Genomic DNA, 12276 nt, shown 5'->3' on the forward strand with positions numbered 1-12276 from the left:
ATTTCAATTTCAATTCATTTAAATTTTTTTCTTTTTTTACATTTCTTTATAAATTGCTGTTTTTTATGTTAGAAGTTACAGGTAGCATGTAAAAAATCACAGCATCCACTCAAAACACTATAATTGTCTACAAGTAGCTCACGAAGACAAAGGGATCAGGAACAGTCTTTAATATATATAACTCACAGAACAGGCAGGAAAAACACAGGGAAAGGGATAAACACACTTTAACATTAACATAGACAGGACAATGAACTGAACAGGGACTAATGAGTTAATTGCAAAGGTGGACAACTTCCTTACTTGAGTGAAAGTACTGATACTACTGGTCAAATATTACTCTGTTACAAGTAAAAGTTGTAAAGACCTATTTTTACTTAAGTAAAAGTACAGAAGTACTCGTTTTTAAAAGAACTTAAGTATCAAAAGTAAAAAGAAAGCGTCAATGCATTGTTTTATTATTGTTGCATTGTTGTATGTAATACTTACAGTACCTTATGCCTCTGAATATATGCCTGCCTACCTACCCTCATATCAATATCAAATTTATTTCTAGAACACAGTTCCAGTAGTAGGATTGAATGAGAGATTGAATAAATGCACTCAATAACGTCCACAATGGTTTCGGACACTCAACTGGCTGTTCCCTCAAATATTGCCCTATTTAAAGTTTTTGGGCTTTTAGTATGAATATGTTAGCCTTACTGTTATCTATAAGCTAGTGTGCTCCAAAACAATGACAAAATTTGCATTTAGAAGACCAAACCCAACTTTGAAAATGAAAATCAGGTTGATGTCAGTATCCAACGTCATATTGACGTTAATCTCCAACGCTGGACAGACGGGTTGACGTCAGAACCCAACATCAGTCGGGTTCTGACGCCAACCCGACTTTCATTTCCAACCAAAATGCAACCCCTGCAACCAAAATCTTCATCTGACTGACGTTACTACTTTCTACTTAAGGACCTTGACAAAAAGTAAAAAGTACGATATTTGTCTTTCAAATGTAGTGGTTAAAGTAAAGTTAAAGTTTCAAGAAAAAATAATACTTTAGTAAAGTACAGATACTCAAAAAGTGTACTTAAATACTCAAGTAAATGTACTTATACTGTCCACCATTTTACAGTAAAAAAAATAAAAAATAATTTAGATATTGTGATACAATTAAATAATGTGATTTTCATCTTAAATAATTTATTCAATATTTTTCCAATATGTTGAGACATATGGAGACATGGAAATGTGAACAACTGGATGTGTTAAATAACAAACATACAATATGTCCACTTCTTCCGTCAAACACAAATCCCGCTGTTCAAAGCCATATACTCTTCTAGAATAATTAATCCATTTTACTCTTCCATCTGCAAATCCATGTGGCTGGTGATTTTCTTAATTAAATCCGAGGCTGTGTCTCGAAGGCAGACTCTCTGCATCATGATGACATTATGAAAAAGGGCATTAGCTCCATATCTAATGTGTTTAAGTCACACAAAGCCATTTGGTATAATAGAAAAGCGACCCACGGCTAATCAGCGCTAATCAATTGGATTGAAATGCTCCTCAAAATATGATTGAAATTCCTGTTGAGAACATTAAGCTGGTACTGTAACTGTGACCAATTTGAATTTTGAAACCTTTGATGATCTTTTAGTGTCTGTGCACTGCCATGTGTTTTTTAACCCTCTGGGGTCTGAGGTGTTTTCTGGGCCCTGGAGGTGTTCTGACATGCGCTGACATTTGTTCTTTGGCTAAAGTCTGATTACACTGTATTCAGCACAAACTCTGCTACAATAATATATCAGCAGCATGTATGTAAAAGTTTGTAGTTTTGAGATAATGACATTTATGCGTGGTTTGTGAAAAAAACTAAAACAATTGTCACTGAAATAAGGCCATGAAACCCATACTGATTATTTTTTCACACGACTTTTGAAAATTGGAGTAATTGGAGTAATTTGCAAAACTATGTGAAAATCATCCTGACAACTCATTCAGATAAAACAATATATCGATTTTAAATTTGTAAGACATGTTTTGTGTAAGAAAGCTTTATGCAAGGAGGCGTGAACACATCATTAAAGGTCCCATTTCATGAAAATTTCACTTTATGAGTTTTTTTTAACCTTAATTTGAGTTTCCCTAGCCTGCCTATGGTCCCCCAGTGGCTAGACGTTTTGATGGGTGTAAACCAAGCCCTGGGTATTTTTGAGAAAATGAAAGCTCAGACAGGCAAATCTAGAAATCTTCCCCTTATGTCGTTATAAGGGGAAAGGTTACCTCCCCTTTCTCTTCTTTGCCCGCAAAAAGAATTTGGCCCGCCCATGAGAAAATGAGCTGCGCGAGCGCGATATTGGTTTTTCATGGCTTGCAAACAAGCAAAGTGTTTGGATGTACAAATTAACACAAAAGTATTTTTTTAGTTCCTTCATCCGAGCCTCTGAAGAACCAGTGGGTTATGTGAATTTCTGATGTGTAATTGTTCAAGTTCAGACAGATAATCTTTCTCTCAAAGTCGCTCAATATTGTTTATGCATCAGTAAATCAAGCCAGTGACTAAACGATCAACTACACGTTGTTTCTCTTAGTAGGATGAAAATAATCGTACTTAAACTGTGATTAATATATGAAGAGTTCAGATGCAAAAGCCTCTAGTGCCATCTGAAATTTTCTTATAGAATGATCATTTTTATGAAGCTTGTATATTTAAGTTCAGTAATTTCACTTAAATGACAATTAATAGGTAATCTTCATTGCCATTTAAGTGAAATTATTGAATTTAAATATACGAGCTTGATAAAAATGATCATTCTATAAGAAAATTTCAGATGGCATTTAGAGGCTTTTGCATCTGAACTCTTCATATATACAGAAAGCGATCAAAGAACAATCCCTTTCCAATCGCCCAAGCTGTCAATCACACAGCGCGAGTTTATCTGGACACTTGCCAAAACTCGTTATGAAATCAATGACGCTGTTACACTGCACAACGGAGCTCTTACTGTCCTTACCTCATGTTTGCATTGGTGAAATCATTAGTGAGAGTACAGAAACTGCGTTGCAATGATAAGATCTTTATTCACGCGATCAACAGGCTGTCATCTGCTCAATGCTCTCACTGCAACCTTTTATGTGATGGGAATAGATCTAAATACTTAAAAAAACTTCTCACGTTTCGTTAATCCCGATAGCTGTAATAGTAAAAACGTATAATAGCTGTAATAGTAAAAGTTTTCGAGAGAGTTCCACATGTAATGCGAGATATTTCATATGCAAGCATGTCAGCCAATCACAGCAGTGGGCGTTTACACTGAAGTCTCACAGCAGACACGCCCCTTCAAACAGAGCGTTCAAATCAGAGGCTAAAATCAGGCTAGGAAATATGCCTTTTATTTCTAAATTATAACAACTTTTGATCTAAAAAACATACTAACATTATAAGGGCACCCCAGGAAACATTCTAAAAGAATCAGATAATCCATGCAATGGGACCTTTAATATTTATGGATTTCACACCTGAGAAAGACAAAGATCCACGATAATGGCCCTATTAGGTGCTATCAGGCCCTATCATTCTGAGCAACCTTGCACAAAGAATGAGGAGATAAAAAAAAAAAAAAAGGCTTTTTGATTGTTTGGATTTATTTACAACACAACATAATCCAAAGATACACAAAAAAGACAAAAAAGCACATTATTTCATATTTCATCTCATTCATTCATTAACGGTACTTGCTAACACAAGCAATATTGCTACTATTGATCATACTTTAAGTTACCCTTTTAGTATAAAACAGTGTTTAACTTGTCCCACATCATTTGTGCTGCGGACATGAATGATTCACCGTGCTATCCCAAAAAAACATGGTACTTTATTATAAGTTGTTTGTAACTTGTTTGTACGCTGGATCCTTGCTATTTATCAAGCTGTACTGTATACTAAAACACTGGCTTGGGGAAAATCATCTTATTGTGTTTGGCAGCTTTTAGAATGTCATCAGGCAGAAGCATCTGAATAAAAAATCCAGAACTGTAATAAATAAATATATGAGCACCTGCATGCACTTCAGACTGATGGCGGCTATTGTACAAAGCCAGCTAATTAAAATAAGACTGCTATTAAATCTAATTTAGAAGCAAATTAGAAAATGAACTATAATTAAGAGGTGATTAGAGCATAGACTATAATTTAGATAATTACTGATATTCTCTAGTTATATTTCTGCAACACCCATGAAGTTATATATCTTACTTTTATACATGTTATATTGCTTCATTTTAACCATTAATAATACAATATTAAATAAATCTGTTGTGGATTTCACCTTGCTTGTGTTTTTTCCTGAAATCCTGCAATTTGGCCTCAAAGTAAAGGTGTGTCAATCTAGAGGATATGAAGGAAAACCTGGCTGCTGTCTTCTAATATGTTTAAACACAGATAGTCTGGATTTGACAAAGAAGGAGGGCTTTAGTTTAAGTTAATGTTATATGACATTGAATCATAAGAGAGGCTGATCTCAAAGTGAGGTAGGAAACCTCTGGTAACAACATTAACCTCTGCTTTTCAAAGGCACAATTTCATATGCAACCCAAACTTGTTTCTATAGCAACAGATATGAAAAATGTATGCTGAACTTTTCATATTGCGTCTCTCTGAGAATCGTAAAAAAAAAGAAAATGCCCTAAAATTCCTATATATGAGATGCCTGAATCTATATGTCATTATGCTATGCATTACAGAGAGAGAGAGAGTTTTATGATAGAAGGTTATGTCTAATATCTGTATAACATAATTCTGGTGTCATGAATGTTAATTCAATTTAATAATTATCACAAAAATGTTATATTTTATTATATATTTATTATATATTTATATATTTTATTATATATTTATTATATATATTTATTTATTATATTTATTTTGTAACAAAAATGTTATATTTTATTCATGGAGTGCTTTTTCGGAAATGTTTTAGTTAATTAATGTTCCCATAATATCTGCAAAAAGATCAAATTTAATGTTTGCATAACCAGGATTTCTTTTTTTTAAAAGACATTTTTAATGGTCAGAGAACATTCCGAAATTACGTTTTCATAACTTAATGGGTATGTTAGCAAAATGTTCTAAAAAATTTGTGGCACATTTTTTTGTTTGCTGGTAATGGACTATATTTGTCCTAGCTTACAATATACAGTCCATGAAAGATTTTAAAATCATTTTAAAATCAATATTTAATGACCACGTTTTAATTTATTAGGCGAGCATTCGTTTAAGTTTAAGCACTTGATCACCCTGTTGTGGTTTATATTGCGCTAATGACCAGCCTGAGCTTTGTAATAGATAGTATTAGTTTTGGCCCCAGCAGTGCCACATAGTCAAAAGTGACATTAATACTGACGCAAAACAGACTGCCATGCATTAGTAACCTCAGAATGACATGAAAATTGCTCTTTTATGCATTCTTGAGGTACAGCACTTACAGTAAGTAGGGCAGTGTGCAATAGAAATTTTACTGACATCATAGCAGGAAGGTAGTATTTGTTCTTAGGTAGTAAGTGGCCGTTTAAGTGAAAGTACACGAGGAAAGGCAGTTACATTAATAATTTATTGCCTTTTGTTTGAAGGAGAAAGCTAGTCTTGAGTCTGGAGGATGTGAAGAGGAGGTTGTGGCCTTGGTGATTTATCTTTATTCCATTTTTGTTTACAAAACAGTGGTCAGTAATTGTTTTATTTTACCGTGCACATACTTAGTTTGAGATTCCACTTATAAAGATATTTATTAGGAGATTTGTTTGGGATAAATTAGTCCCAGTCTAGACGTCACTCCCATGGACCGCTGGCTGAACGTCTGATGTACGTATATGGCACACAAATTGGAAACACTTCAGGAGTTTCTAAGTCGTCTTCTGATTGGTTGAATTCTACAGGATTTCCAGGAGACGTGTGTGTCGCGTTCTTAAACGGTCCGCCTGGAAACAACCGCTGTGTTTACAACAATGAGTGCTTATCAGGATCAACTAAATGCTGGATTTTCAAAATTATGTGAAGTACGTAAAGTTCGTGGCCTAGACTCTCTAAATTACTTCCAAGAGTTTTACACGCCGGTCTGTTATTGTAGGAACATCGACGCCCCTAAACATAATGCGGAACAAAACGAACTGTGATTGGTTGGTTTACATGTTAGTCAGACGGCCTAATACAATACCTAATTGTAAAGAATATAATTATTTTCGTCAGATTTTTACAAAGGAAATGTAACAATTTGTGTGGATATGATTTGCTTTGATATTACTTGTTGAGCTTCAACAATAATTACATTACATATGAAAACTACAAATGACTTTTGTTAAATGTCCCATGTGAATTGGGAATCACTTTTTATGAGCCCTTTTCTTTTTTGCGTATGAGATGTGTATTCATATGCATTTGAATACTTGAGTTAAGCTGTACAGTAAGTCAGATGACAATTACATGTTATGCAATGTTGACACACAATACAGAGAAATCCTGAAGAGCTTTCTTATTCGCTGCTGCCGTCTTCATGCTGACTTTCCCTCTGGCTTCTAAGGAACTGCCTGAGGCAAAGACAGTCAGGCTCTATTGCATATCATATAGATCTAGTGCTTCAGTGTCCATCAACACCTAGCCAGTGAATGGACTCTCTCATAGAGCTACAGTTTGCGTACATGCGTATTTCATAAAGAAATGTCTGTTATGACTGTGGAAGGGTTAAAGAGTTTTTTTTAATTCTTTTTTAAAGTTTAATAACTGCAAGAATAGAGTTGCTCTATATTCTTGCAGGAATTGCTGCAGACGATGCTGCACCCATGTAAGATGTTAAGAAGGCAAGTTTCCTGGGGTGATATCCTTTGGGATGATATTATTTTATAGTGAAAATGGAAATGTGAAGTGTTGCCATTAGGGTTCTCAGAGATGAGACAAGTGAGAAGGGTGAGACTAACTAATCATATGCTAAGTGTGGTCATAATTTGTGTTATCAGAGGAATTACATTCTCATGCTTAGACCTAAATGGCAGACCTAACTACAGAGTTTTTTTTATTTTTATTATATATATATTTTTTAACTGCCTTACATTTTCTGTAAATGCAGATGATGGTAGGCTATTTATTATTTTGATGTATGCACTATGGCAAAACAGTAACTACGACAACACCGAAAGATAAAAATGGCTTCACAGGGTTAGAAATTTGCATGTATTTATTTTATATTGTTTAATTTGAGTGTAGATGTTTTTTAATCTCTGAATAACATTATTTGAACAATTTTAGTCATAAGAACAATTAAGTATTATATTATAAATGTGTGTATCCAATATTGTTTGAAGTTTGTGGGAAGTACAATTTTTTTTATGTTTTTGAAAGAAGCCTCATATACTGATCAAAAACACAACAAAAACTGTAGTATTGATATATTAATACAATTTTAAATAACTGTTTTATATTCAAATGTATTTTAAAATGTATTTTATTCTTGTGATGGCAAAGATACATTTTTAGCAGCTATTACTCCAGTCTTCAGTCAGTGTCACATGATCCTTCAGACATTTTTCTAATATGCTGATATTTTGCTCAAGAAACATTTCTCATGATCTATGCTGAAAACAGTTGTGTGGCTTAAAATTTCTGTTGAAACCATGATACACTTTTTCAGGATCCTTTGATAAATATGACGTTCAAAAGAACAGCATTTATTTGAAATATAAATCTTTTATAACTCTGAGTACTGGGCTGAACACGAAAACCCCACAGGGTTGCAGGGTGTAAGTAAACATCATTTTGATCACGCCGTTTATGAGAATTATACTGACAGCCAACACTCATGAATCACAGTGAAATAGTGTGGCCATTTACACACTTCAGTAGTTTTTCATCACAGTTTTTCATTTGTCCTTTTGCAGGTGGCCAATCTCCTGCGTCTTTTCCAGATTCCTCAGATCAGTTATGCCTCCACCAGTGCGAAACTGAGTGACAAATCCCGTTATGATTACTTTGCCCGGACTGTACCCCCAGACTTCTACCAAGCTAAAGCCATTGCTGAGATCCTACGCTATTTCAACTGGACTTACGTCTCCACCGTTGCCTCAGAGGGCGATTACGGCGAGACGGGTATCGACGCCTTTCAGCAAGAGGCCCGAGCCTTGCAAATCTGCATCGCTACGTCCGCCAAGGTCAGTCGTTCCATGGACCGCTTCAGTTACGATGGAGTAATCAGATCTCTGTTGCAGAAGTCCAACGCTAAAGTAGTAATCCTCTTCACCAGAAGTGAAGACGCAAGAGAGCTCTTGGTTGCAGCGAAGCGCATGAACGTCTCCTTCATCTGGGTGGCCAGCGATGGCTGGGGGGCGCAGGAAAGTGTGGTGAGAGGGAGCGAGAGTGTAGCGGATGGAGCTTTCACCATTGAGCTGGCGTCCTATCCGATCCCCGAATTCGCAGCGTACTTCACAAACCTCAATCCTTACAACAACACACGTAACCCCTGGTTCAGAGAGTTCTGGGAAAACCGCTTTCAGTGTAGCCTGCACGACATTAATTGTGGGAAATATTCTCTCCGGGACGGAAAATTCGAGCAGGAGTCCAAGATCATGTTTGTGGTCAATGCTGTCTACGCTATGGCCCATGCCCTTCACAACATGAGACAAGCACTGTGCTCAAATACCACCAAACTCTGCAGTGCCCTGAAACCAGTGAATGGAAAAAAGCTGTACAAGGACTACATCCTGAAGATAAATTTTGACTGTGAGTTTTTTGTTTTTTTAAGTGATAGATTATATAATTTATGTTCACTTTATAATCAGAGCCCAAAAATTAAATCCTGTAATTAACTCACCTTCATGTCATTTCAATTCAATAGGGTTTTTTCTTCTTCTATGAAAACAAAAGATGGTTCATGCTGCAGAACCATGGTTCAAGAAATGTTCACACTGTTCGTTTTCAAAAGCAGAAAAGACTAAACAGCACCTAAAACTATAATAAAGATTGTTCATATGACTTGGTCCTATGTATCCTATATATTTCAAGTCATCTAAAATCATATTAAAGATTTGTGCAAGGAACAGACTAAAATATAATCCCTAAATATTTACCAAAATCTTCAATTATTGAATGTGATGCGTGAGTAAAGATTTAAGATAAAGGCATAAGCTCTATAATTGAACATTTTGGTAAATATTTACTGTATATATATAACTATATATATATGAAGAGTTCAGATGCAAAAGCCTCTAAGTGCCATCTGAAATGTTCTTCTAGAATGATCATTTTTATCAAGCTCATATATTTAAGTTCAGTAATTCCACTTAAATGGCAATGAAAATTGCCTATTAATTGTTATTTAAGTGAAATTACTGAACTTAAATATATGAGCTTGATAAAAATCACCATTCTAGAAGAAATTTTCAGATGGCACTTAGAGGCTTTTGCATTTAGAGGCTTTTGCATCTGAACTTATATATATATATATATATATAGTGTAAAAAAAAAAAAAAAAAAAAAAAAAAACTCATTAGCCAATACCTGTAAATAGAAAATAAAACAATATACAAGTCCAACAGTTTCAACACCCTTTTTAGTTGATTGGCTATTGTTATATTTATGGATGACTCCCTTATGCAGTTTTCAATCATTTTGAATCCTGGGATTCCAGCTAGCTTATTATCATGTTATCACTATAGCATGCAAGGAATAAAGTTAAAAAATTGCACTCATCTTGTAGTTTAAATCTGAACACACACACACACACACACACATTTTTTTTTTGTGTCAGTATATCTTAATAAATGTATGTCTGTTCTTTGTTTAGTCAAAGAAATCAATTTAAAAGATAAATGGATCTAGGAAGTTTCCCCAAGGGGAAAACTGCTGCTGTAAAATAGATTACACTAATGCATGAATCCAACAAATGACCTGTGTACAGTCTAAGTGTTTTATTACATGCATTAGCCTCATTAACCCCTTGCTAACTTCTAAATGATTTAAACAAGTACAAGGGATGTATATTAAATGTCTGTGCCGAGTGGTCAATTGCTTGTATTAGTGAATTGATGGCAGACTGCCAGGTTCCTATAGCTATTTTTCATCTATTTCTAAATATAATTATAACGTTCTTCCAAGAATGACAAAGTACATCATAGAAACCAGGCGATGTATCAGCCTCCTGACTTCCATTATGTAAATGTACCATTTGCACCTGAGTCCACTGCATCTAAATCCTAATGAGAAATGGTCAGGGTAGAGCGCTGAAGAAAGTAGGGTGGACCTACATAGGAAGGTCTCTCTAGGTTGTACATGTTCTGCTTACAAAGAAAAACACTTTGTTGCTGTAAAATATCTATTTATCTGTTGCCAAGAATGGAAATAAATTATGTTTATCATATTCCCTTTGTGTCCGCAGCTCCATTTCGCCCCGCAGATACAGAGAACAATGTTCACTTTGATGCTTATGGAGACAGTCTGGGCCGCTACAACATCTTCCATTATCACAAAGAGAATGATGGCTATGTCTATCAGAAAGTGGGGTATTGGGCTCGGGATTTAAGTCTGAACACGAGCTTAATTCCTTGGGAAAGCCAAGTGGTGCCCACATCCCAATGCAGCGACCCATGTAGGAAAAACGAAATAAAGAGCATGCAGCCCGGTGACGTTTGCTGTTGGATTTGCATTCCCTGCCAGCCCTACCAGTACCTCCTGGATGAATTCACCTGTGCGGATTGTGGCTTTGGACTATGGCCTCTGGACAATCTCACGGGCTGCTACAACTTACCAGAAGAGTACATTCATTGGGAGGACGCATGGGCTATTGGGCCGGTCACCATCTCTTGCCTTGGCATGCTCTGCACACTCTTTGTCATCGGCCTCTTCATAAAGAACAATGAGACACCGGTGGTGAAAGCTAGCGGACGTGAACTTTCCTATATTCTTCTTCTAGGCGTCCTCCTTTGCTATTGCATGACCTTCATCTACATCAGCAAACCCTCTGCCGTGGTATGCACGTTACGGCGGCTCGGCCTGGGCACTTCCTTCGCCGTTTGCTACTCTGCGTTGCTGACCAAGACCAATCGCATCGCTCGGATTTTCAACGGCGTTAAAGATGGAGCTCAAAGGCCGAGGTTCATCAGTCCAGCTTCACAGGTGGCCATCTGTGCTGGTCTGATTTCTTGTCAGCTCCTGGTGGTTGTGGTCTGGCTTCTGGTTGAGGCTCCAGGGGTGAGAAAGGAGGTCAGTCCTGAAAGAAGAGACGTGGTGACATTGAAGTGCAACAGCAAGGATTCTAGTATGCTGATGTCTTTAACCTACAACTGTGTCCTCATCATCCTCTGTACATTTTACGCCTTTAAGACTCGAAAGTGCCCAGAGAACTTCAATGAAGCCAAGTTCATCGGCTTCACCATGTACACCACGTGCATAATCTGGCTGGCTTTCCAGCCAATCTTCTATGTTACTGCCAGTGACTATAGGGTAAGTAAATATGAGCTGTACAATGAATGATTGTGACAATACATAGCAATACCTCCCTAATGGCATTTAATAGCTTGTCAGCTTGTTTCTATGGAAATAATAGCCTCTTAAAAAGATTTACGTTCGAGTCAAATTGAAATGTCTTTTGCAACCCTTTTTACTTCCATAATGTGACGTATCTCTGAGTGCAACAGGATATTCAGCAGGATGAAAACGTGTAAAAGTTGAAGGAATTTCATTCAGTTACTGTATTGTGAAAAGTTTTGTAGAACAGAATGGAGCCAGGTGGTTTGTAGGAGAAGCATTGAAACTAAGATGGATTTGTGGCGTCAGGCCAAAACAGAAAGTCATTTCAGAGGTAGAGCCAATTATTATATTATATTATAAGTAATTTATAATGTTACAAAATATTTTTATTTGAAAAAAATCTGTTCTGTTGAACTTGCTACATTATAAAAAATATTGTATTGGCTCAACAATTTGTATTTATTTTTGTACTTTAACAGTTTGCATCAATCTTTTTGAGTTATGACAATTTAACCATATATTCAACCAACAAACTACATTGAGTTAGAGGAACTTAATAATTTGTAACAAAAACACACATTTTTTAAGTTGAATACAAATACTTGATTTGTAGCCTTGGATTAATCTTATCTATTTCAGTTCAACCCACAGCTCACATAGCACATGCTAAATGTAAATGTTATTTAACATGCCAATTTAATAAACAAGTAAGATATTACTTGTCACTTGCATTAGCACAATCTTTGCATATGGAATCTTTGCATATGTAG

General features: G+C 35.9%; 1 protein-coding gene across 1 annotated transcript in view; it reads left to right on the forward strand.

Annotated features, from left to right (window-relative positions):
- The window catches only part of grm2a (glutamate receptor, metabotropic 2a), a 51675-nt gene that overhangs the window by 31427 nt on the left and 7972 nt on the right, over nucleotides 1-12276 (forward strand). The window contains exons 3-4 of the mRNA XM_082137353.1: nucleotides 7924-8761; nucleotides 10416-11479. Of these exons, the coding sequence (XP_081993479.1) occupies nucleotides 7924-8761; nucleotides 10416-11479 (1902 nt within the window). The remainder of the gene's footprint in view (nucleotides 1-7923; nucleotides 8762-10415; nucleotides 11480-12276) is intronic.

Source organism: Leuciscus leuciscus (assembly GCF_965113295.1).
Source record: "Leuciscus leuciscus genome assembly, chromosome: 14".
Lineage (NCBI taxonomy): Eukaryota > Metazoa > Chordata > Actinopteri > Cypriniformes > Leuciscidae > Leuciscus > Leuciscus leuciscus.